Source organism: Dufourea novaeangliae, unplaced genomic scaffold (assembly GCF_001272555.1).
Source record: "Dufourea novaeangliae isolate 0120121106 unplaced genomic scaffold, ASM127255v1 scaffold54, whole genome shotgun sequence".
In the NCBI taxonomy this organism is placed as follows: domain Eukaryota; kingdom Metazoa; phylum Arthropoda; class Insecta; order Hymenoptera; family Halictidae; genus Dufourea; species Dufourea novaeangliae.
Genome location: NW_015373944.1, coordinates 2,106,416 through 2,132,476, shown reverse-complemented (window position 1 = coordinate 2,132,476; position 26,061 = coordinate 2,106,416). Strand labels below are relative to the sequence as shown.

Below are 26,061 nucleotides of genomic sequence, written 5' to 3'. Positions count from 1 at the left end.
TTGAACGCTATTCACTTCGATCATCAACGACATAGTCGAACTACAAAAGTGAAAAGGCGGTTTTCATTGCACGTAGTTTGTCCCGTTCGAGGGGATAAATGAAGTTTGTTAGATATAACCAACACGTGTCTCACGTACGCCGTGATAACAATATCACGCGTAAAACAGAAAATATATTTCAGAAGGTCTGGGTTAGGGTGTTGTTTTGATTTCTACTTTGAATACTATTTTCCGCAGCTCCGCTCAACATACGTTGCCCTAAGCATGGCATAAAATTAAACGTATCTACAATAATTTAAAGATTGCGATAAGGAACACTGTCGTGCAGAGAGCCCATCGCAAATCGAGTACGAGTTCGTCGTCAATATTGTGTTCTTTCTACGAATGGTTAAAAAATTGCTTTCTAAATATAATTCTCAAAATTATAAAAACATAGTAGATTTGTACGATAGATAGTATTAAGAAAGAAGTAATACAAGACTGTAAGGAAAAGTATACAGTCAGTTGTCAGATGCTCGTTACGCGTCGTAAAGATTATTTCGTATAAAAGTTATCCCAATTCATGAGAATTTTTAAAGTACAAATTTGGCAATATATCTATTCAAAACCTGTGGTCATCCTTCTTTTACATTATGTACCAAGGTGCAATAGTATGTACCCTAAGTAATCCATATACCCATTAGTATGGGAATATCGATCGTCCAAACGGAAGCGTGTTTTCGTAACGGAACACCGGACGAACGCGCACGAAATGCTAAAATGGTCTCCCTGGGCCAAGTTCCGGACATAGGAATGACGCAATGGTTCGCTCGCGCGTGAGCTTCGAAGGCAGCAACGTTACAACAGCATCATCACGTGACAAATGCATATAGGAGACACGAGGTGCGAGACTGCCGAACCGATTCGAAATGGGGAACACGATCTACTCCACTATGATAGTAGCGAGTCGTTTGGGCCGTTTGCCGGCCTTCTGTTTCCGATGGACGTCCCTTGAGTCTGTCTGCGATCCCTCAGACTCGGACTGGCCATCCGCACTGTTCACAGTCTGTTCTTCCAACTTTCTCTTCCTAGACCTCGTCACCGGACCGATCCTGCTCTTATAAACCTCACTGTCCCCGTCGTGTCTTTTGTGCCGTTTCGGCTTGGACTCGTCGTCGTCGCCGTCGCGTTTGCGCCGTTTCTTGGGCGCCTCCTGTTGCATGATCCTCGGCGAGTTCGAGTCGGAGGACGACGACAAGGAGCTCAGATATTCATTCACCTTGTCCTCGCCGAAGTCGAATGCGCTGGGTTGCGCCGGCGAGGCGGAAGCGGCGAGATTCGTCGCGGCGCTGGGAGGTCGTATCAGTTGTACAGAGGGGCTTGAGGATGTGGTGGACGGGGAGGAGTATACGGAAATGGATGTAGTGGACGCGGAGGAGGACACGGAACTGGATGTGGAGCGTTTGTGCAGCTTCCTCCTCTGGGCCAGTCGCGCCCCGTCTACCTCTCGCAACCGGAAGCCATCCGGCTTCTCCAGGAAACAGGCATTCGTGCTGATGTCGAGTGTGATCATGTCGACGGAAGTACTGGACGACTCGGCTAGCCACGGATGATTCGCCAAGCCGCTCGCGGTCAGTCTTTTGTTTGGATCGACGGTCAACAAACCCTTGGCGACTTGTTTCGCCAGGCTGGAGACATGATTCCACGAGTCGCCGTCGAAGTCAATCTCCCCTGCTCTGATCCTGGTAACCAGATCCGGCGAGCCTGTCCTAAACAGTGGCTTCCCGGATAACATCGAGTACAAAATGGCGCCCAAACTCCATAGGTCGCAGCTTTGATCGTAACCCTGTCTGGCCACTACTTCGGGGGCTGCGTAGGGGAGCGTGAAACAGGGTGTGTGCAAAGGCTCGCAGCCACGTTTTATCCTGGCGAAACCGAAGTCCACGATCTTCACCGGTGAGTCCGCCCCGCTGTGGACAAACACAATGTTCTCGGGTTTCAGGTCTCTGTGTACAACGCCCCGGGAGTGCATGAACCGCACGGCGGACGCCAGCTGTCGCATTATTCTGTTCGCCTGTTGCTCCGTGAACGGCCTCGGCCTCCGTAGCAATTCGCCACCGGACAACAATTCCATTACTAAATACGTGTGCGCTCTGTCCTGATGGACTTCGATCAGCTTGACCACGTTCGAGTGTCCCTGACAGGTTCGCAACAAACTAGCCTCCCTTCCGCAGTCGATTCTGCGACTGACAATCTTCACGGCAAACTCCTGCAACGTTTTCCGGTGTCTGCACTTCCGACAAACGGAGAAACTACCGTCACCCAGCGCCTCCTCGCGTGGATCGAGTTCGTAGGTTTGGAAGAAGGTCGATTCCTCGAACCGGACTGCGAGGACATCCGAGGCGGACGGTCTCTGGGACTCGGTGCTGGCTTTCGTGGCCTCTTTGAATATGTCTTTACTGACCACGTTCTCCCCGAACAGTATCGAGGGCGCCACGTATGAGTATCCCCGGAAGATTTTATCGTAATTGGGTGGAACGACAGCCGGACTATCGGCAGCGATCATTTTAGTGAACTCGTCGGAGAAATTGCTGGTGTCTAGTTCGTGGGTGATGCGGGGAACAAACGGTGGAGTGATTTGTCGTCTCTCCAGAGAACCCCAGCTAAATGGAGACGGTGCCCTCTTAAAGAACGGATGTTCTTTGAGTTCTCTGGCGTCCTCCGGCCCGCCGCCGAGCCTCTGCCGAGGATCTTTTACTAGAAGGCGGAGTATAAAGTCCCGAACCGTCGAACTTAGGTGACTGGGTATCGGTGGGTCGGTCTTCAAGATTCTTCGGGAGATGTCCTGCTGCGTGTTCTTCTCTCCTTCGACCGTAAAAGGCGACGCACCGGTCAACAATTCGTACGTAAGCACGCCCACACTCCACCAGTCGACCGCCTGAAAAATTGTACGCGTGTATCGGGTGAAACCGCTCTCGAAGGAATTCCTATCGGTTTCCATTTCTTGGAACTTACGAGGGGACATTAGCAACGATCAGAGGCCTGACTACCGCGTGTAATATACAGACGAGTTCGGAATATTATGCGATCCGGCTTCAAAACGGAAATGCTAGTTTCAATCCTTAGATACATACACAACAGGGTGGATCAGAATTCCTAGTTCTATCATTTGTTCCCGAAATCATTTCTAGACCGAGAGAATATTTCTATTCTTCTCGTTAACGCGAGTACACGAAACTTTGTACCGCGGTTCTACCAAGGAAACAAGACGGGAGATTAAAAAAGAAGAAACAAAAATGTCTGCGCCGTGTTTCCGTGCATTTTCGGTTCACGAAATCGCGGTTAAGCCGATTATCGGAATAAACAACACCCCGATAAACATCGTGTTTGACAGTGACGAGGACCCGAGGCGCGATAACGAAGTTCCAAGAATGGCCAGGGAACAGGGGATCGTGACGTAAATTCATCCTGACTCACAATATCGTGGCCCGCGGAGCCCCCTCGTACCACTTCCGGTGCCATGTACTCGATAGTTCCGCAAAACGAGTAGGCACGAGCGTTGCTGTCCCTTTCGTGCGGCAGAAACTCTTTGCTCAGCCCGAAATCGGTAAGCACCACGTGGCCCTCGCGATCCAACAGAATGTTTTCCAGCTTGATGTCCCGATAAATGATCCCCAGCTGAAACAGAAACGCGCGTCGTTTTCAATCTTGACACACACGACGGAAAACAAGCGGTTTCAACCGCGACCTTCGGATTCTAGAGGATGTACAAAAAGTACGGTAAACCGATCGGAACAACAACATTGGAGATCACTGGTCTGTTTACTCGAGACGGGAGAACTACGGGAATCTTTGACCTTGGAGATATATAGGATGTCTGGAAAAATAGATTCAACTAAACGTTTTCTCGTTCAACGGAGATGCATTAATAAAAATGACGTTCAAGGTGAAACGGAAGGTCAGTATACTACACACGATTATATTTGCATTCCAGTTGAATAGATTGCGATAACAATAAAAAGCATATGACAGATAACAATGATAATTTTGGAAATCTTAATTTCGCATTCGCAACAGAGAGCGCGAATTCATTTTCAGTGATCTCAGTTATTGGACGTACAATATAGTAGCGCAAGGGTCATCAAACTGCGCACCGCTCGAAACAATCAGGGTAACAGTGGGTACTTGTGTATAACGTTAAAAGAACAAAGAATCAACATTTTAGCCATTACTGAGACACGTCATCTATGGTCAGAGATGGCGTCAACTGCTACTTGTTATTCACGAATGTTTCGATCACTTTCATGCCCAATCAGGGTGATTTTTTCACAGTGTTTTTGTCGTGGTCGTTTCTGATTGGTGAAGAACATAACAACAGTTCTTTGCACGCGTTTCATAACCTCTACATTTTATTTTAACGACGACACAATTCGCTGTGATCAATCACTGTTAGTAATTTTGCACACCATCTCTACCTATGATCCCCCTGATCGTGAGCAGTGCGTGTCCCACGACACAAAGTTCGCGTGTAGCACGAACCAAGACAGAAAGAGAGAGAGAGAGAGAGAGAGAGAGAGAGAGAAAGAAAAAATTTTGAGATTTACTTTGTGCAGATGCTCTAGCGCCAAAATAACTTCACCGATATAAATCCGCACTTCGTCCTCGGTGAAGTGTTCCCGTTGATATAAATGCGTAAACAACTCCCCGCCGCTGACATAATCTGGAAGTTAAGCAGAGGTTCTCGTTGTTTAACCTTTTCTTCGGCGTATACGACGGATACCACTTCGGAAACACGACACGCCCGTCGTCTCTCAATAGAGACGGTTATTTGCGCAGTCGTCTCGCGAATCCTTAAAATAGCTGTTCGGATACTCGAGCCTCAAACGAGGAAATTAATAATAGTAATAATAAAAAAGAAAAAGAAACAAAGATACTCCAAAAAGATATCGGATACGACGAGCTTATTTTGTTATATCGTGAACACACGGCGAAGAAACGTCTTTCGCACTAGGAACTACCAAACCCGTCAAAATGGCGGAATTCAGATTTGTTATTTTACAATTACTAAATTCATAAGAATGCTTTCGTCGATATTCATGACTACCTTTAATTTATTCTATATTTTATATTACACCAGCCAGATGGCATATGACACCTTACAGATAGCTTAAATGCGCCTCAAACCTAAAACAGCCGTAAAATGGGCGTCTTCAAGGCGTCATATGCTATTTGGGGTACATTATTGCTATACTGTATTACATAGTATATATATTAATATATTATGAAGTTTAATTTATTATACATTCAATGCTGGTAGTTCTAGTGTTAACCGCGGCCAATCAAAAGAGGTGAATCCGATGACTTTGTGTATCACGTCGCCAGGATTCTTCGATTGGCTTCGACTTAATCTCGAAGCTGGATAAATAATGAATTTCCAGTTTCGAAACGAATGTTTTTTTTCATTTCAGCGAACAGGTGATAAGAATTTAAATCTGCATAAGTATTCACGGTCTACCGATGTGTTTATTTATTTTTTCTTTTCTTTGATATTTCGATAAAATGGTAACACTGAAACGCGACTGTAACGAACGACCGGGTCGGGATCTATAAGCGAGTTTCTTGAAAGCGTTTTACCTAATATCAGGTGGAGCTTCGCGTCCGTCTGAAAGGCGTAATGCAACGTAACTAAAAAAGGACTGTCTCGAACGGCCTCCAGAACTTGTCGCTCCGTCTTCGTATGCTCCGTCGTCTTCTTCTTTTGCACGATGGACGCTTTCTTCAGGACTTTCATGGCATAAAGACGACCAGCGTCGGTGCCAGTCCTCTTTCGCACCAGGAACACCTTTCCGTAAGCTGCACAAAAGCAATTCCTGTTTCTTGTTCCGTTTCTCGGCTCGCTTGGATACCGCGCGTCGCGCTCAAATAACGGATAAAAAACCGAAACGAAAGAAATATCCCGGGGGTGTATGGTATTTCGTCGGAATCTTTCGAATGGTATTCGCGCTACTCGAGAATATTCTACAGGATCTACATGAAAATGTAAATACTACTGAACAGAGACCGGAAATAACAATTATTTTAAATATTTAAAAAAAAAAAAAATTAATAAATCTCGTAAAAATTTTTCATAAAGTGACGTGAATAAAAAATATGGATTTTTAACTGTTCTGGTTACGAATAACCATTACCTATATCTAATCAAAATTGTTTTTTTTGTGGTTACGAATAACCATTATCAATGACAGAAACTATTTTTGGTTGCACGTAACCATTATCGATGACGAGATTTTTATTTTGGTTACCGATAACAATTATTTGGAAGTGATCGTTGATGGAATCGAAGAAAATGTTATTCGAACGCAACGCTCAGGATAATTCAAGACAAAACTGTTTCGTTTTACGCTCGGCGATTTCTCCAGAATGGACTTCGTTCACCTACCTCCGGTTCCGAGGACCTTCAGCAAGTCGAAGTGCGTCATGTCTACCCTCTGGCCTCCACTGTCAGCCAGGTTCACTGTAACCAAGCAAAACCACTTTGTTATTTATTCCGTGTTTACCGTTTATACGTTGTGAACACGAACGCAAAATACAGAAAATGATTTAAAAACAAGAAATTACACTCTAAGATCGTCATCCTATCGACTAACATACACTCGATCGAACGTAAATTTGTTTGCGTGATTTCGACTTCCCATTGGGTCATTCCACGCGATATCGGACACTTTTTAGTGACATTTCGGAATTTGTTCAAATTTGGATATGTTGTGTAGTCTTTAGTGATAGATAATCGTATCTCCAAGGATTTTGGAACATTTTTTAAATTGTTGATTTTACAGCTACTTGAAATATAGTGTCAACCTTCTTTCAATAAATCGTAACTGTTGCACTAAGAAACTGATCCAAATGAGCTTTGTGGGTGCTTACAGCGGATACATAAAAGTTACAGAAAAATATATTTTAACCATTTGTTTTGCAATTGCTTTAAACAAATGCAATGTCATAATAGCAGGGCACGATTAAAAATTTTGAAAGAGAATAAAGATACAGTTCTATTTGTCCTCTTTATGGACCAGTTTTAAGAAATATGGACACTTCAAAATTATTTTTATATATTAAGTAACTCTTATGTCTTCTCTGCAAGCACCTACAAAGCTTATTTTGACCAGTTTGTCAGTTCAACAGATTTAGTGAAAAGAATGTTAATACTACATTTCAAACAGTTGTCAAGTCAACGGTCCTAAAACTTTTCAAAAATTCTTCGAGATACGTTTATACATCACTGAAGACTACGACATATCGAAGTTTCAAAAAAATCCGAAATATTACTCCAAAAACTGTCCGCTTTCGCGTGGAATGAACTCTACCTATTACGTTTTCCCAATAAAGAATATACACGCAGATTTCTGCCACTAAACATCAAAGATTTCTTTTGGTTCACGTTACAAAGAACAGAAGCTAATTGAACAGTTCGAGAGGCTTCATGCATTGTTTCAGGTGACAATATCTGCTTAAAACGGTCAGTATAGCAGGAACAATTCCAGCACCAGAAGGGAGCAAAGTTCCGAGAGAAAGACTCTGTTTGGGAACCCGGGTGCCATTCTATCGGGCACATTATTAACCGATAAACGGGGAATGGTCATTTAATTGACACGATAAGTCTATTTCTGGTACCCTCGCGGAAAAACCGAGCGAGCGAGAGAGACTTTCATCGGGACACTCTCGTTTATCGAAATACTGTTAACTGGACTTTCTATTTGAATGCCTTCAACCGGACTTTCGATCTCTCTTGTGAGACAAAAAAACCATGATTGCTTCCGCAATCGGTGCCGGACGGGCGGTAAATGAACTAAACAATAACGATTCTATGACTAAACACGCGAGCTAATCAAGGTGAAATTCCAGAGTCCACCTTTACTCGAACAGGCTACATAGAAAACAGGCAACACGAGAAATTGACAAATTCTTCCTCACAAGGGAAGAATCCAATTTATCCGACTTCAATTTTAACCCTTTCGTTTCCACTGTTACCATATGGCCAGGTATTTTGAATATGTTTGTGAATATATAATAGTTTGTTCCAGTGTTGTATAGATGGTACATGGCGCAGATTTGAATGTGCATTTAAAAGATTATCGATAAAATAAGACATTAGTTTTGTCCGTTGTCTCTCTTCGTTCAATGGAATTCAGGTGTTGAATATTGTTACAATAGAAACTTACAAAACTCTAATTTTTGTTCACATATTTCAAGAGAGTTTATCGATCAAAGGTAAGAAAAATTGGGTTTTATTATGTGTAATAACATTGTAAGAGAATTTTTTCAATTCTAGGGGAGGAGGGGAGGCATTTAATTACGATTGAAAGCCATCAGAAACGGGCCCTCCTGGTCGGGAATTGTACACAAGACGGTTGGTCTTTATCGCGTTGGTCTCTTGGTCGCTGCGATTTTAAATACACAGCTGCGGGGCCGCAGTGCATATTTATGCGCTCGAGGGGTACCTCATTCGTGCCCCAACACCTGCTGACATTAGCGGGCGCACCACGCAGGTGCATCGAGGTTTGCGCACGGTACACCTCGAATAACAGGCATTCCACGCGATATTTCGCGATCCTGGTAAATGTGTACATGACAAATCACCACCTTTCGACAGACCTTCCCCTCCATGGCAGATTGTGTGTTCGAATATACCGATACATACATCGGTCGTTTCTGCCCGAAAGCGGTATCATCGTATCGAATCGAATGTCTTCGAGGAATCGTGAATCGAATGTATTCAGTCGTTTCGTTTGACTTCTTTGCCCTACACAACGCTTCAGTGCTAGACTTGAGTCGGGGCTCGAAAGCCAGAGCACATAACCGCGAAAGAGGCATTCGTTTTGCAATCACGTTTGTCTGACTTTCACTTTATCCGAAATTTTGCTGGAAAGTATTAGACACGATGTTTTCAGGGAGTCACAAGAGGATTTTCATTATTCTAAGCATATGATGACAAAATAATAAGAAATATGATTATATAGTATAGGTTCGATAAGTGTTCGAAGGCTTCCCAGCACTTTTAATGAGGTTTGGCACAATGATAGAGCTTGGAATTCTGAAGCCAATGATATTTGTTTTAATAACTTATGGCCATTTGTTTATGAAATATTTAATGCCCAGTGCCGAGGAGCCTTCAAACACTCATCGAGGATTTACTGTATACGATCATGCCTTCATCTATAGTGCGTTTATCTTGTTGGTGGTAGTAGGTGACCACCGTAGCCCCTTGGTACTCTTCATAACTGTTTTCGAATAATTTTCTTACAAGTATAAGAAAATTACTATCTACGACGTTTCCGCGATATGGTACACTCTTTATGTCGACAAATATATCCTCATTAGTTAGTGAGTCATAAGAATTCGTATTGTAAGGATCGTAAAATTCGTGAGAAAAGGTTGTGCAAGATATTAACCCTTTGCACTCCGATGTCGCCATTGCGGCGAAATTTCGAAGCAACTTTGTATTTTTATACATTTAAAAATTAAAATATTCTTCACTTTTCCATGGGGGCCTCTACTGTTACATTGCATGTAGGTATAATTGTATGTTAAAATTAAATAGTCCTGGAGTAGCTGGTTGCTCATAGTAAAAATAACTCGGAGTTGCTGATAGGTCATATTAAAAATTACTCGGAGTTGCTGATAGGTCATATTAAAAATTGCTCGGAGTGAAAAGGGTTAATAAATAGTGTCTGGTCGAAAAACCTTTTAGTCGGACGAATTCAAGTCGATCGATTCGGTCGGTCGACCAAAAGTTGCCTAGTGTAAACGCTGCTTAAGACATTCGAATCAGCCGAGTCCCTCGGTTTGTAATCTAGATACATAGAGGGGCAGGTAGAGGTGTGTGCGCGCGCTCACGTCTGTGATACTCGAGTTCGTTCGTCGTGGTCGCTTTTACTACCTTGACATGGATTCTCGGCTGGCAGTCAGGGCCGGGGACATGCGAGAAGGACCCCCGGCGTGTTAATTTCACACGCGGAAACCCTTTTAGCCGACGTGGCGCAAAATTCGATCCACCAGGGGGGGGGGGGTTTCTTGTTTTCGACGACACGCTGTTCACCAGTGTGTCGGTCACCGGTGACCGACGCTGTACTTCTGTCGTTTATGCCTCGTCTATCATGGACCGATGCGAGTCTAACGAATAATAATTCGGATAAATCGACTCTGCGAAAAATTAATGAGACTGTGTGGGACTATTCAACGACTGAAAATTCATGAAACTGTAAAATTTCGGAGAATTGAAAGGTACAATTACACTGTTAACAAGGAAAGTTACAAAATCTTTTTTGTCTTCAATAGAGAAGCAAAAATCCTTGACACCTTCCTTAGACAGACCCTTAGTTTTTGAATAAAATTGAAGGATATCAGCAAAAATTGGTGCGTTTTCGGTGTCCTTTTCACTTTGAAAATTATTTAAACATACTTAGACGTCCATGATATAATAACAATTTATATCATTTTGTTTGGAAGGGTTCAGAGAATTATTTCGTATCGAAGTAAACTGAATAACTATTACTGTAAAAACACAACACAGTTCTAGAATTTCAAAAATTAAAATTGAAAAAAAAAAATAGATTTTTTCACAAACTAGACGTGTTGGGAAAAAACGGTTTGCCGATTCGTATTCAGCTCATGAAGATCTATCAGAAACGCCTATTGGATGCTTACAAAAACGACAAAATGTTAAAATTTGTTGAACAGTGTTATTGGCCTATTGTCGGTAACTGAGAGTCAACGTAACATGAACGAGCCACAATCTGTACAATTAGGTGACTGGAAACCGTGTAACTCGATGTGTGACTAGGAAACCTGCACGACCGTAGTCTATTGTCGGGTAGAAACCTGCATGAGGTGAAAATCAATGTGTCTATAAATACGTGAAACTTACAACCAGTTTGGTTGGACACCGATTTTACTGTAAAGCAAGGTAGCTGAAAGTTTTCCTGCGACTTAGAAATCAATGTGGTAGAGACAATCTAGGTGATTAGAAGAGCGCACCAGTGACTGAATATTGCGGTGATTCGGAACTTGTACGATTGAAAATCAATGTATAGAGAAAGTTACGCGATCGAACATCGATACGACTATTATGAAGCTTGTACGGCCGAAAATTGGTGACTGGTTGATCTATCGGATTGGAAAATCGAGAAACGATTACAAAATCGGTCGTAACTCGATCGTGAATACAAAACCTGACGTGTGATGTGTGACACTTTTTTCTTTTTCTGGCGTCAAACCGATCGTACTGGGAACGTTGTTTTAGTCGTCTGCACGCAAACAGCCGGAGCAAACAGCCGCGACTCCGCGAGCAATTGATTTGCTTGGTAACAGCTGCCAATGAATATTCAAACTAAAACACATCCGTACAAATTCGACGTATCGCCTCGTCTGGCATGTTTCGAGCGCTCGGCGTTGGGCAATAAACGATACAGAACGATCTAACCGCCATTGAAAATGTTAAGCAACGCCGTTATTACGTCACGTGTACGGCCGACTATTAATTACGCTGGTATAGTTATTTATCCACTTACACGTATACACACATATCCACGTACCATTATCCCGCTACTGTGCCGGACGAGCATTTCACAGATTATTTCCGATAAACAATTTACACCGATATGTTCTCCGTAACACGGAAGCGGAAAAATGGCACAGAACGTTCCCCCGTTCTTGTTTCTTGCTTTATACTGCCGATGCCGTTGCAGTCTGTTTCGGTCCAGATGGGGGAGGGGGGATCAATGTGAAAATATAAAATGATTATTAAGAGGGGATTTTGGTGTACACAGAAAAATAGGAACATATTCTTAGAAATTTATTGTGAAGAAAATATTAAACTAATCTCTTCGAAACTTTGAGCACACTTTATTGTACAATTGAATTGAATGCAAAAATTTGTATTTTCACGACAAATGCATAAATATTATTGTTATAAGGATTTATGTGCAGCCCGTGAGCAAAAAAGGTGTTTCACGCTGGGGTATGTAACTAAAAGAATATTCAACCATCTGTGCCAGCCTTGCATGTACATATTCGTTAACATCTTCTTTAACTTCTTTAACATCGCCCGGAGTGTTTGAAATAATCTAATAAGAGAACGAACACGATCGTGGAACAGTAAATGCACGTGTAGTCTCGGGGCTTTCGTCGAGCGAAAGAAAGTAGTCGGTCGGTTCACCGGTTCAATTTTTTATGCGCTTGTTACTCTTCAACCACCCTCCCCGCACCGCCAATCCAGATCACTTTCCCCAGAATTTCGTGCCGAGAGTGATTTGCAATTCTTCGACACCCACTTGACACGTCTCGTGGTAAATATTCTCGCGACGTCTTAACGTTATATTACGAACAACGACCAGTGGATTTTCAACGCGTTTCGATTGGTTCTCGTGTTACAATTAATTTTCGTTTAATCGAAAGCATCCGATCCGCTGTAAAAACGTGGACAGAGAAGCTCGAGAAATGTTGTTATGGCGACACCGGATAATTGGTTACATAAGTTCGTAGAGCCATTTTTTTCCCCACCACCGCTATCCTAATGCAAAAGGTCAGTACACAGAACGTTGGAAAAAAAATTCTTAATATATAATTCGACGGATGCATCGTTTCTTCATACCTAACGTCTCGTGCGCGTCATTTTCTCTCGGAATAAACGACGTTCTACGATGTATTCCGAGTTCCGAAAGCAGTAATTCCTTATCGTCAACGTCCAAAGGCCGTCCGAATCTACTTACCTAATATACAGGATGTTTCTTTCATCTAGACTATACCGAATGTATCATTCTTGCTTTTAATGGTACCGCGACACTGTTCAAGGAAATGGTTGCTTTTACGAAGGGAAAAATATTGTAATTACACTGATATCTTGTGTCTCAACGGTATTTTCATCTTTTCTTTGTTTTTTGTTAGAGATTCTAATATCTAGGAAGTACTTATAAACGGCACACAACATGTTTTCGTTCGCTGATAGACGAGGAGAACGGCTAACTTATCTCCATATAATGTGTACGTATCCTACAATTTTCTAAATTTCAAAGGAACACCCGGTACGATAATTTTTGTACAAATTAAATAAGGATAATCAAGTCAACGAAACTCGAATTTCGATATTTGATACACGTGTGTCTTGTGTACGATGTTCAGTACCGTTCAGAATAAGTAGAATCGGTGAGTAATGCACAGACACGTCAGCCTCGCCATATCCAACACAGCTTTGCACGTGTGAATCCTCTGTGTATATGCAACGAAACATTCAACCTCAATCTTCTCGAAAACAAAGCCCCCTATGAAAAAAATCTTCACTCCACGTTTCAGAAACATTCCAGCACATAGAATCACTCGGTACAAGAGAATCCAACAAGATCATTCTAGGGAAACCTGTTGTACTTCGGATATAGTTGTACAAAAGGTATTAAAATTATTATAACAGTAGAGATTTAAATAACCCTAATACTTTGTATATTATAAGTAGTATTGTAAAGCAAAAAATTAATTAACAAAAACAAGTACTAGGTCCGAGGTACACAAAGGGTGTTGTACCATGGACATAATTACCGCTTTTTCTTTAATCATTTATAATTCTAATAAAATGTATTTTATAATTATTAACCAGTAAACTATATACAATCTATAAGTGCGTAAATTATTTAAGATCTTTGAAAAAAAAAATAGAAACAAAAAATGTACCCAAGGTACAACAGGTTCCCCATCACACACATACACAGCGCGACAGACTCTTCGAAGCCGAGCAAAGCTCGGCGGAGGAATGTATTTTCAGACACGGGGCGAGTCGGTCAATTAAGACAAAACGCTTCTCAACAAATAAGCCCCGCGTGGATTTCTCGTCGGTAAACTATATTTAGCGCCTCCGTTTACCCCCCCTCTTTCTCATTCTCTGGATTTGTAATTTCAGAATATAGTTTCACAATTTCAAGAATTCGTCGTGTATGGAGCCTCTAGCTTCTAAATCGAGATGTTTACTCGTATAAAAAGCAGTTCGTGGCACGAATTAACATACTTCTGGGGGAAAAGCAGGCAAGGGACGTAGTGCAAAGTGCGAGGAGGTTTACACTTCGAAGGGTTGAAACAGAAATCAGCAACGAAAATCCTGTCTCTCGCTCGATCCCGTTCGCGACTTATAGGGAATGGCCAGGAAAAATAGCTCTAGTCCACGGTCGAGTGAATTTTTCACTGAACGGCGTCGAGAGCTTTCGAAAGGATCCTCCTTTGAACAAAGGAAGCTCGAACGAGACGAGATAGACGAGGACAGATGACGTAGACAAGGAAAGGGGGTGGGAGTTAGGGTACTTTTACAAAAGTAAAAGGTGAAACTGACGGAACCGACGAAAGAAGAGGCCGCTTTTCACGGGCGAACGGGTATTTCGAGTTTTATCTGCAAACTTTCAGCCGCGGTTCTCGGTGACACGTGGTGGGAACACGTAATCCAATTCCCCGTGACTCGAACGATATACGAGGTGTCTCAGCTAACTTGATCACCTCGAATAACGACCTTCCTTCGGTGTTAACGGAGATTTTTATGATATTCCATTTGTTGCAATTTGCCGTCGAAGATTAGTCGTTCATGCAGAAATAAAATTCGGTGAATTATCAGCACTCTGACGATGAAATCAGATATGAAAACTAATTCGACCGTGAAAATAGTAGCAATACGGAATTTATACTGCAAGACAATGTGAGACGATGGATAATATTGAAAATTACGAAATAAAAATGTTCGATATATACCTCAGTGTTGTTTTAAATATTTTGGGTATTACTAGAAAGCAAAATTTCAGAAAAATCCATGGAGGAACCTAGTGACTCCCCCTCGGTCTTCATACAGATTTGTGGAACTTCGATATCTAAAAGATCTAACACGTTGACTGCCACAGTGAAAAAGGTCGTGCGTAACCAGACACACAGGCTTTATTCCCACTACTGGGGAGATTCCCCAGTGGAATCAATCAAAACAGAGTAAACAGAAGCTAAACAGAGGTTTGGCTTCGGGTAAAAAACAAAGTTATGAGGGACTGAAAACCTATCTGCCTTGCTGTGAATGCTCCGAAGCGGACCCGAGTACGTCGCACTCATCGAGACATTACTGTATTTCGAAAGTATATACGTTTAGTTAATAGAAATAGTGTTGACCTTGTTTTAAACTATATTTAAACTATAGTGATATCAATTTTACGCAAAATTTTCTAACGGTATTTAAATAATCCAACCTCTTTGCAATGCACATGTTTGGGTGACGTAGCAGTCAAAGTGTCAATGAAATTCGAGACAATTGAGGTACACGATGATTCAGCGTGTACCAAGAAAGAACCAGAATAAATCGGCGTTAACGTATCCCGGCTGAATTCCAGCGATACGTAGCATTTTGATCTCTCTCGTTGGTACTACTTTCATGGAAACACAGAGATAAACATAATTGGCCCATAAACACGCTTATTTTCTCCGAATGGATATTCTCTCGTGATAACCGCAGCAAGTCGATATATCGCGAAGAAAAAAAAAGGGGGCAAAACTTAGAAGAGGCAATCGATAAGGCGTTACAACACTGATTACGGGGATTCTGAAAAAAAAAAAAAGACAGAACTGTCCAATGTATGCTAGTCGACGAAAACCGCGAGTGATTAACGATCGACAAAAAAAGACACAAAGGAGAGAGAAGATTCATTATGCACCGCAATTGAACGGTCTCGGCGTGTATCAGCGTTAATTGATATGCGACACGTGTAAGAGACGGTCGTTTATCTGGGGGAAAAACAGCTTTCGGTTCAAAGGTGAACGATTTTTTGTCGATTTCTCGTGGAAGTCGCACGGTTTACAGAAACAAAAACTCTACGAGCGTTAGAATTTCGAGCTGGGTCAATTAAATATTCAAAACAGACTAGAAACCACGCAAAGAATACTATTTCTGGGACGTTCCACGCGATAGGAAGGCTTCATTACCATTACTCGGTGATCAATCAAATCAATGACACTCACCATCAGAAGTGTCTAACGGTACGACGCCAATGGAACACGGAAAGGTCACGATTTCTGTCTGTGAATTCATGAAATGTTGCGAGTGGAACGTGAAATTCTTAAACGATGCGTTGTCAACGACGAGCCTAGGTTACTGTGAATGTCGCGATCCTATGGGAAAAAACAACACAGTAACACGTTGACTAGTTAAATTTTTACTGTTAAACGAATACAGTGATGTTGACTTGGTTGACGTTAGCGATTGGAAATCGAATAATTCCATGAGACCAGAAGTAGGGTAAATGTCCCAGTTAATATCAGTGTCCCTAATACTGCCGCTTTATTTATTTTACTTAATCAAACATAACGTATAAAAAATCGAGAACAAGAAATCTTATTATTACATTGGAAGTTTGATTTACAAACAAATACATGTACCTCGGTTTCCACTAGGGGACAAAGTGGCGTAGGGGAAGAGACTCTTACCAATTGATTACTGGCATGAGGCATATATTATTAGTTATTCACGTATTTAGGAAGAAGAAAACAGTTATGGTAATTATTGAAAACATGGTCTTCAGCATCGATTTCAATGTCCTTGAAATATGTTATCAAGGCCATCATTCTGAACAACTTATCCCTATACATATAATAGGCGGTCTTTCTTAGTTTCCGAGATATTCGCGAAAAACTGCTCCTACTAGAACACTGAATTTCGTTTTTATGCGCACGTTCTTGACAATGTATGCGTTTGCATGGGACAACCGCTTACCTCCTGTTTCTGTAAACACATCACAACAGCCGGCAAACTACGGGTGAACTTAAAAATCACACTTAAGGTTACTTCCGCGTTTGGTATCGTATCTAGCTGGCACTCCATATGGGCCTTTATACTTTTTATCAATCTTATCAATTTAATTTGAATAATTCATATTTTAAACTACTTCAAAATACTTAAATGGACAAAAAAATTGCAAGTATGTAAGCGGAAAAAACAAAAACTTTTTTTTCCTTATTGCCTCCCAGAAGATACGTATAATTAATCTTTCATAAGATTTCAAATAAAACAAGAAGGAACTTCCGGTACGACCTAATGTAATTTGAAATGTGTGTACAGAGAATCGGTCGTAGCGCGCCCTTTGTGAAAACAGTGAAAACGGGCAATCCACGGTCGGTTTACCGTGGCGCGACCGTTATTTGGTACGGTACTGGGTTACGTTACACGCGCATTCCACCCATCTCCCCTGCCCCTCCCGTCATCCAGGTAAACTCGTGTGTACACGTGTACCGGCGGTACACGTGCCGGGCAAAGTTTCGCCGTGGTACGCAACTATCATCGTCTCCGGGTAATTAAGTCATAACAAAGGAAAGAAAAAGAAAAAACAACAGAAGGCGTTAGCGAAACGGCAAGCACGGGGCGACATCGTTCGCGACTATACACCGGTACAGTCGAATCCAAGGTCGCAGGGAGAGGGAGAAGGGGGCACACAAGAGCATAAATAATAACGAGGTAACACCGAGGCGAACGATTGTTATCGCGTAAAGCAAACAGCAGGTAAAATAACTATAATACCCGATGCACGAATGTACAATACAACAGACGATTGGTGAAATCCCGTTGAAACCGGTTCCCACCTTATCTCTTTCGGCTAGAAGAGACTTGGCATGTCTTTTGGGTGGAAAATCGTCGATAAAATTTAACGACACCACGGATCACTTGGGACAGTCCTATTGTCAGATGACACTTGTGCTAATCCTGATATGGCCTTCAATTTTCCGCACCTATTGTCTCTTTATTTTGTTTCGACTTTCAGTCGAGGCAAGTGGAAAAATCTAAAGGGATCAATGGTGAAATGTACTTTATCCTGTTTGTCACACACCTGGTAATTACTTTTATTCGTATGTTTGTTATACTATACAGGGTGTTCTAAAATACGTGTACGTCCTTGAAAAGGGTGATTCCAGGGGAGATTTGAAACAACTTTTTCCTTAGCGAAAAAGTTCTGCGAGGCTTTGTTAATGAGATATTAACGAAAAACCCCGACCGATCAAATCACGAGTCTGGAGGCTGAGTTCCTGCAGTAGCATTGGCTACGCGCTACCGCAGAAGATTAACCGGCAGACTCGCGCTCTGATTGGTCGGGGTTTTTCGTCAATATCTCGTTAACAAAGTCTTGGAGAACTTTTTCGCTAAGGAAAAAGTTGTTTCAAATCTCGCCAGGAATCACCCCCTTCAAGGACTTACACCTACTTTGGGGCATCCTGTATATTCTTTACTGCAGTTGTCCGTTGAATTGTTCCACGCGATAATGACAGTGTCCCTCCTCCCCCAATAAGCGAACCAGGGTTGCACGTCTGGCGTTGATGATAAAAACAGCGTTTCGGTGTAGTAGGTAAGGTACTTTACGCGCGTTTCCGTACGCGCGTGCTCGATGCGGCCCGACAGTGGGAAAACACGCCGAAGGATAAATAACTCGTTCCAAGGTAAGTTCGCACGCGGTGTCTAAATATATATTCGCAACAAATCAATATCAACAACACGCACACAGAGGCACCAAAGGCATCGGCGTTCAATGGGCATTCAGCAGAGATACAACGGGGGCGTTTCGCGATCGTTACTCACGTTTGGGAAACGTGATCGTGGATATAACCGTCCAAGGTTTCCAGAGAATCGCGAATAGATCAATTCGCGATATTAATCCATTCCGTTCGGGTAGTATTAATTGTGAACAAGCGAGCCGCCAAGGGAAACGGTTCCGCCAGATTAATTCCATGTGGTCCGCAAGACGAAATGCGATATGGTCGCGGCCGCAACGCGAGAAACTGTAATACGATTTTATTTTTGTTTGGGGTTTGGAAAGAATACGGTACAAATGTTACTTCGTACGATTTCACTTTGTTGATTAAAATGATTTTAAGCTAGGATAAATGTCCCAAATTACTGCTAGTGTCCCTGATACTGAGACTTTATTTGTTTCGCTTAATAAAACGGCAACGTATTCAGAGTTGTGTACAAAAAACTTTATTAATAGCTTTGGGAGCCGCAGTTTGCCTACCGTTGAAATATAATCTCAATTCTTACACTCGTGCATGCGGTGTTCAAGTATGTCTTCGATTCCTGAATCGAGCCGATCGAAATTCCATTTAAAATTGCGTCGTGGTATTTCCGTGTTGTTTGCGCGGAAAACAAACATACGGAGACGCACGGGCCACGATACAGCGGGCATATTTGTAGCCAGGGGAAGCATAGCTTCGCTGAGGTATGACATAATACGCTCGCGTATTACGTGTCCGAAGGTGCACACTGTGTCTCTCTCTGCATCGAGACACGCAGATGCAACGAGCGTGGAGGTAGCAAACAGAACAAAAAAAAAACAAGGAATATAGAGGACCACACACGCCAGGAGAGCAACAACGTTGCGCGACTGAACATGGAGAAACGATCCAGGTGTTTTCATCTTTTCCCTGGTTATCGGAGCTGACTATTAAATATACAGGGTGCGGCATTTAAGTTGACACATGGAAATATCACCAAAACAAATCATTTCATAAAAAAGTATTCTAGACAAAAGTTGTTTGGTTTTGAAGAGAAAAAAGAATTACAATATTTGGTTTTAATCCGGTGAACGTTTTGAAGGTCATTTGAAAGTCAATTTCGTTTATTTAAATGGATAGCTATATTTTTTTTTAACAGATCATTAATCTCCGCAAAAGAATAAACCATTTTTGTCTGAAACGTTGATTTTAATTTTAAAAAGGTTTTTTTATACAGTTTCAGGCAAGCACCAGTTACATACATATGCAATATTCCGTGGCCGACCATCGCCTCGGTCGGACCGCTAATGTAACTTGTCCTGTGTAAGCAATTACATATATCCGTATGATAGATGTTGCTTATATAATAAATTAGGTTAATGCAATCACCACTATCATACACACACTTTCTATCATACGGTGAAAATTGCTTAAATAACGGTAAGTCTACAGTAGTAGTCCAATTTAGGTGATGGTCCAAATTCGTCCACCTTCCCCTATACTTCCATAGCACTCGAATGATTAACAATAAAGGAATTAAGGATGATGACACGTCTTACGAAGTCTTCCGCCATAAAAAAACTCGATTCTAATAAAGTCGTCAAATGACAAATAATCATCAGAAACAATACCAGGTGTGCTTTTGAGCCACGGGGGTTTCGTAGAATGACTCGAACCGAATAGATATTCCAGAGGTCTAGATCCCCAGGTCGCTAAAGTTGCCTGTTCGCGTAAGAAACTCGAGGATTCTCGCAGCTCACCGCACTGTGTGGTTTTTATCGTGCGTGTTTCGCTTCTCTTCGTTTTTTTCTTTCTCTCTCCTTCTCTCTTTGCTCGCGGTTTGTACGTACGCACACACGAAGGGACATCGATCTGTGCAATGTGTATGTCTCTCTTAAGGCCATGTGGTGCTTTCTCATCCGCATTCTTCTCCGGTACGGTTGATCCCCCGGGAGAAAGAAGCGAGAGAAGCGGTGCATATAATTGGGTCCAGTTTTGCGGGACCGCCAGTTGTTCGGTGCATCGGGTGTCCGAAGGACACTTACTTGCGCAGCATACGCGCAACGGAAAAGAAACCCGAGACGCGGATAATGCAACTGTTACCACGGGAGGAGGAGGGGGCCGTTACCGAACAACCCGAAACCAGTCTATCTTTCTCTCTTTTTTTCATTGAGTACCGATTTTACTTGCGGCACCATGAAACACGAATTCCAGACACGCGTAAATCGTTGGCTCGACTTTAATCGTTTGCACTCGAAGCTAGTTCAGATAAGGAAAGCTAACAATTCGAAGCTTGTTTTACCAATAAAAGATTAGTAACTCGACGAAATCTTCTAAAATGTAAAGCAATAATATATTCTTTTCCCAAAATTTCAATGTTTAATACATGTTTTTTATTTTTAATTTCAGTATATGTTTGCAAGTATGATATTCGAGTTCCATATCTTTTAATTGTTTTTGCTGTGATCTTTAGGTTGTACTCTACAAGGTTGCTGTCAATTCCCACTTGTTACTCGAGTTACTACGTTAAATTATATGGCGACTGAGAGTCGCCTCTCGAGTGTAAAAGGTTCACCCTTGCACAGCTTACTCGACGACCAGGACTCACGCATTATGTATTTATTAGCTCTACTAACGTGCAATCCACTTATTGATCTTTAACTGTATTGCGATTCAACAGTTTAACCGCCATGTCACCCAAATATGAGTGACACGTATATTGCAAAGAGGCTGGATTATTTAAATACTGTTACAAAATTTTTCCGTAAAATCAACCTATTAGGCACGACAATTTGCTTCAAGCAGAATCTGCCCTTCAAAAAGCTCGTCCGTGAGTGATTTTTGCTCGGGCCCATTTAATATTGTCACGAAAGAAAATAATCGTTCCACCAGTGTGGAAAATGGAAGGGAGGTACTACTCTTCCGAAAAATGTCAATAAACCAAACTCAGATCTAGTCACCCGATATAATTTCAAAGAACAATTTCACAATTATTTCTAAGAATTATTTCGGACGATTAGATAACAAAATAACATGTTGTTTGAAATGATATTTCAAATATCATTTCAGAAGTGCCCAGGTCTGGGTACACTTGACATAATGTGCTGAGTTGTACAAAACGGAGTCACATACCGTGGAATCGAAAGTATCTTTATGTCCGGGGATACGAAAAGAGCAGCGTGGAAGGTGAACGATGCCTGATGAAAAATCGACGAGGTGTCGAGCGATGCTCGAGGTACGTGAACGGACGCGTCAAATCAATCCAACGTCTTAATCTGAATGGCGAACGCGTCGAGTCGAGTTTCCTCGTAGCAGTTGAAACAACACCGGCGTTGCAACGATTTCGATAATAGTTTACCCGAAGGAATAAGTACCCATCTAACGCTCGGCTTTGTCGCGACGGATGTTAAGTGCGATGGCACTTGAAACGAGCATTGCGCAATGTAGCGCAGCCACGAGCGCTCGCTCGCGCGTGCCTCAGAATTTTCGAAGGACCGCGGAGTAGCAACGGAAGTCTTCGGTGTTTGGCGGTCGATCAAGTAGTAAAACATTCGCGTCTCTTTTCTGCAGAACGTTTACGACGCCCTTCAACCAAGACAAACATAAATGAACCGAAATAATTAATAATAACTCGACTGGGCATTCGGTTCGTAATATTGGTACAAGATAATTTAATTAACACTAGACCTACTGAACCTTTAAAAATGACGAATTTCAGATTTTTTAATTTACAATTACCGAGATACTTTCGTCGGAATTTATGTTTACCTCCAATTTTTTATACACTTTATATTGTAGTATACTAAGCTATCTTCCATTATATATTGCACATATTAATATATTACACAATTTAACTTAGTATACATTCGAGGCTGGTAGGTCACTAGTATTAACAATCATGAACCACGATTGTTAATCATACGAAGTTACAGTCGAAAGTACTACGTGAAAACTTTAGAAGACAGAATGTGTTTTGTCTGATATTTTCAGATTATTGTTCTCAAGTTCCATCGTCAGCTTGCAGCTCCTTCGATACTTTCTGGGACATCCTAATGTTTACGATAATGCGTAAATCATTAGTGTAGTTGAGACATTCGGTTCAGAATGACTCGTTACCGACCATCAATGAGTGAATAACGATCTCTATAGGTATTCAAGTGTATACCGAAGGTCGCTTTATTGCCCCACGTTTGTGCTACCTGCATAGGGGTTCAACGTGACGTTACCACGGGTCTACGGCGTGACTCATTATCCCCCTCAAGATATTACGGACAAAAGGCGTACGCCCGGAAAATATACGGTTGTGTATACATATAGAACCATTTGAAACCAAGTTGTCCGATAGGGGATTCGGTAACTCGTCGCATTTGTGGTTCGACCTTCAGCGTATTCGTCGAGCCAGCTTATGAGTAATTAGCTCCGCCCTTTGGCGTGCCGGTTTTATAACTAACGACCCCCGAATAAGAAATGCTACATGTATTTGTGTCGCAAATATTAATTATCCCTTTCTTTCTATCCAACGGTACTATTATTAACGCGTTCGCAGTCGCGCCCATTTGCTTTCGAAACCGTTTGTCAAACTGCTATACCCGATCAACATTAGTTGTATTCAACGACAACATTCTTCCGAACAACTTAACACATTTGCAGCCGGCGGTTTTCAGGCGAAACAACGCTTAGCTGAATACCGCGTACAATTTTCAAAAGTCTATAGCTGAATACCGCTATTTAAAAGTATAACGGATTACAATTCATATTTTTAAAACATCGAACAGCTAGTTATTATACAGGGTGTCTGAGTTAGTTTGATCACCTCACTTTATGAAAATGTTGAGGCGTAGAACTTGAATGGCATCAAGGGACACATCTGATAAGGTATGTGTTTTCTTCATGGGTGGAGGCATTTCAGAGATTTAAAGGACATCTTCATTATTTTTAACGGAATGACGTATTTTTTGTACTATAAAACGACAGAGTACCAAAATTCTGAATAAAAATGTGTTGACCTTCATACGTTCTAAACCTAATAGTTAACGGGACATTTACAAAATAATTTTTAATACGTACCTACTATCTGAAAGCTATAGATGCTCGAACTGATGCCCCTCAAGTTCGATAGAGCGATTTCAATATAGTGATTATTGTCCAAGTATCTCGTTAACTATTATGTTTAGGACGTATGCAGTTCAACACATTTTTACTCAGAATTTGATACTCCATCGATCCATGGTACAAAAAATAGGTCATTCCGTAAAAAAAAAAAGAATCAAAATGACCTTGATATCTCTAAAATATCTCCACCCACAAAAAAAGGACGTACCTTATACAATAGTACCCCTTGCTGCCATATAAGTTCCAAGCCTCAGAACTTTCATGAAGTGTACCGTTAAGTCATTATTCGAGGTGATCAAGTTAGCCGAGACAACCTTGTATATCGGATAAGAACGTTATTCGGGCAAATCAACGCGGAGTGTCCGTACCTCTATTGAATCTGTCCTCGTAGTCATCGGAAACTGGCTCGCTGGAGTCCCTGACGTCGAGGCTGTGGATGGCCTTCGCTAGGCCGTAACAGGCCGAACCGTACTTCCTTTCCTCGGCGACGGTCGTTTCCTCGACGGTGATCTCGACGTCGCTACCGTCCTCGAAGTAGCCGCTCTCGTGCTCCGGATTCTTCATGGCAGTCGGCGTGCCGCAACACTCCAGCATCGCGACGAAAACCCGTGAATGCCCTTCTTCAGACACGAGAGAGCCGCTTCGTCACTGCATAACGACCACGAGGTCGACGACGACGACGACGACGACGATGATGAACGTGTCAACCGAGGAACGCTTGAATCATCGCCTGGATCGTTCTTGCCGCCGATTTTCTTCTTCCCGCTGCTCTTCACCAGGTGCCGCGAGGAATTTGATTTTCTTGCGGACGCGGACACCTTGTCGATCCTTCGAGACAAATAACAACGGGTCGGCTAAGTACCTGTGTGACTTTGTTATATTCGCTTTTTCTTATCGAAAATCAAGGGATATCTGATCGATTCGACGGCTCTGGCTCTTTGAATTGCCGTCCCACGACTGCATTTTTTTTTTTTCTGAAGTTTTACTTGTAGAAATTGTCGAACAGAGTATGTCTTTAGGGGATCGTGATACTCAGACGAAAAGAGTACAGAATGCTTAATTAATAGACTGCGAATTTTTATGCAAAATAACATTTTGTAAAGTGATTCATAAAGACAGGAGCAAAAATAGGAATTTTTATTTTCTTTTAAATATCTTATTATATATCAATATAATAGATTATTCTGTATCAAGGTAAGAGAAATTGTAAATGAAGTTCATTCCTTGGCTTTGAGGCTGGAATTATTAATGAAAAAATATATACAGATATATTTCTGAATACCCACATGAAAATGCTTACTGACGGACCTACAGATAGAAACGTCTGAAGACAAACGAGTATAGTGCCTTCCCGAGTTATAGTGACTTCGTAAAAACAGCAAGGATTTGGGTCCTTCGCGCCTTTAAATGTTTCGGTGGCAGGTCAAGCGCCCAGGAACGGTCAATGTCTATTATATTTTGCGGGTGGTGGTTATTGGGGCCTTAGAGGTATACAGGGTGAATCACTCGCTGCTAGGGTCGAGTGGCAATATATACATATATATATATATATATACTTTGTCGTTTAACTGCTGCGACCATAAACGTGTCAACAGTAGCTTAACCCTGCTGACCAGTCTAGCAGTCGGCTTACCTCTCCTAGCAGCGAGCGATTCATCCTTATGTATACCAAACAATAAATATACATTTTGTATCCTCTTGAATAGTTTAAAGTCCTATGATAAAAAACATTTCTAAATTGAAAGTTACGAAAAATATGTCAGATACGTAATAAAAGAAAGTAAATGGGACCAAATAAGAACAGCCCTGAAGAAGTAGCGGACACATTTACCAACTCACAAGGGTAGGCACGGAAGTGTCCCCCTCTGATTTTAATGAAACTTCGTACGTCTGTTAAGCGATCAAAAATAAGGGGTACGTATTTTGTTTTATCGGCTGAGGCGCGACTTTAAGGGGCGAAACCCCCCCCTCGAAGTTTCGATTCGAAAGTTTTTTGTTATAAACAAATTATATTTTGGACAATTTCTCAGCACCATATTATTCTATATAAAAAAATATGGCAACCTCGTTGGGCCAAAAATATGCAAACCTCGTCTATTAGAAGTTTTCATGTATCTCCTCTGGTTTTCGAGATAGTACTTTCGCGTCGAAACTTCAAGTGGTGGTTTCGCCCCTTAAAGTCGGGTCTCAGCTGATAAAAAAAATACGTATTCCTTATTTTTGACTGCTTAACAGACATACGAAGTTTCATCAAAATCGGAGGGGGACACTTCCGTACCTTACCTTGTGAGAGGGTCACACCTAAAGTCACTGTAACATGAGGCACTATACTGTCGCAATCAACTGTATGAGGGTCTCGGAACTGTTTGTCAGCAAATGCCTGTCTACCAGTAACGAACACCTTTGTTCATAAACAGTTGTTCCGTGAAAAAG

General features: G+C 41.8%; 1 protein-coding gene across 1 annotated transcript; it reads right to left on the bottom strand.

Moving 5' to 3' along the window:
• Positions 1–588: 588 nt before the first annotated feature.
• Positions 589–24,192, bottom strand: LOC107185969 (ribosomal protein S6 kinase alpha-5). Its single transcript, XM_015573746.1, has 6 exons — positions 23,997–24,192; positions 6,419–6,493; positions 5,614–5,832; positions 4,584–4,699; positions 3,457–3,657; positions 589–2,917 (listed from the first exon to the last, which is right to left on the bottom strand). Exons 1-6 carry the CDS (start codon positions 24,190–24,192, stop codon positions 923–925), a joined length of 2,802 nt encoding a protein of 933 aa, XP_015429232.1. The 3' UTR covers positions 589–922.
• Between the last annotated feature and the right edge of the window lie 1,869 nt (positions 24,193–26,061).

Bases quoted from the DNA above. Each gene is read 5' to 3' on its own strand.
- LOC107185969 (XM_015573746.1), bottom strand. From the start codon at position 24,192: ATGAAGAATCCGGAGCACGAGAGCGGCTACTTCGAGGACGGTAGCGAC. The intron at 5,833-6,418 runs GTAGGTGAACGA...GCTTTTGTGCAG, and splicing joins GAAGGTCCTCGGAACCGGAG to CTTACGGAAAGGTGTTCCTG. The intron at 2,918-3,456 runs GTGAGTCAGGAT...ACAATTTTTCAG, and splicing joins GCTCCGCGGGCCACGATATT to GCGGTCGACTGGTGGAGTGT.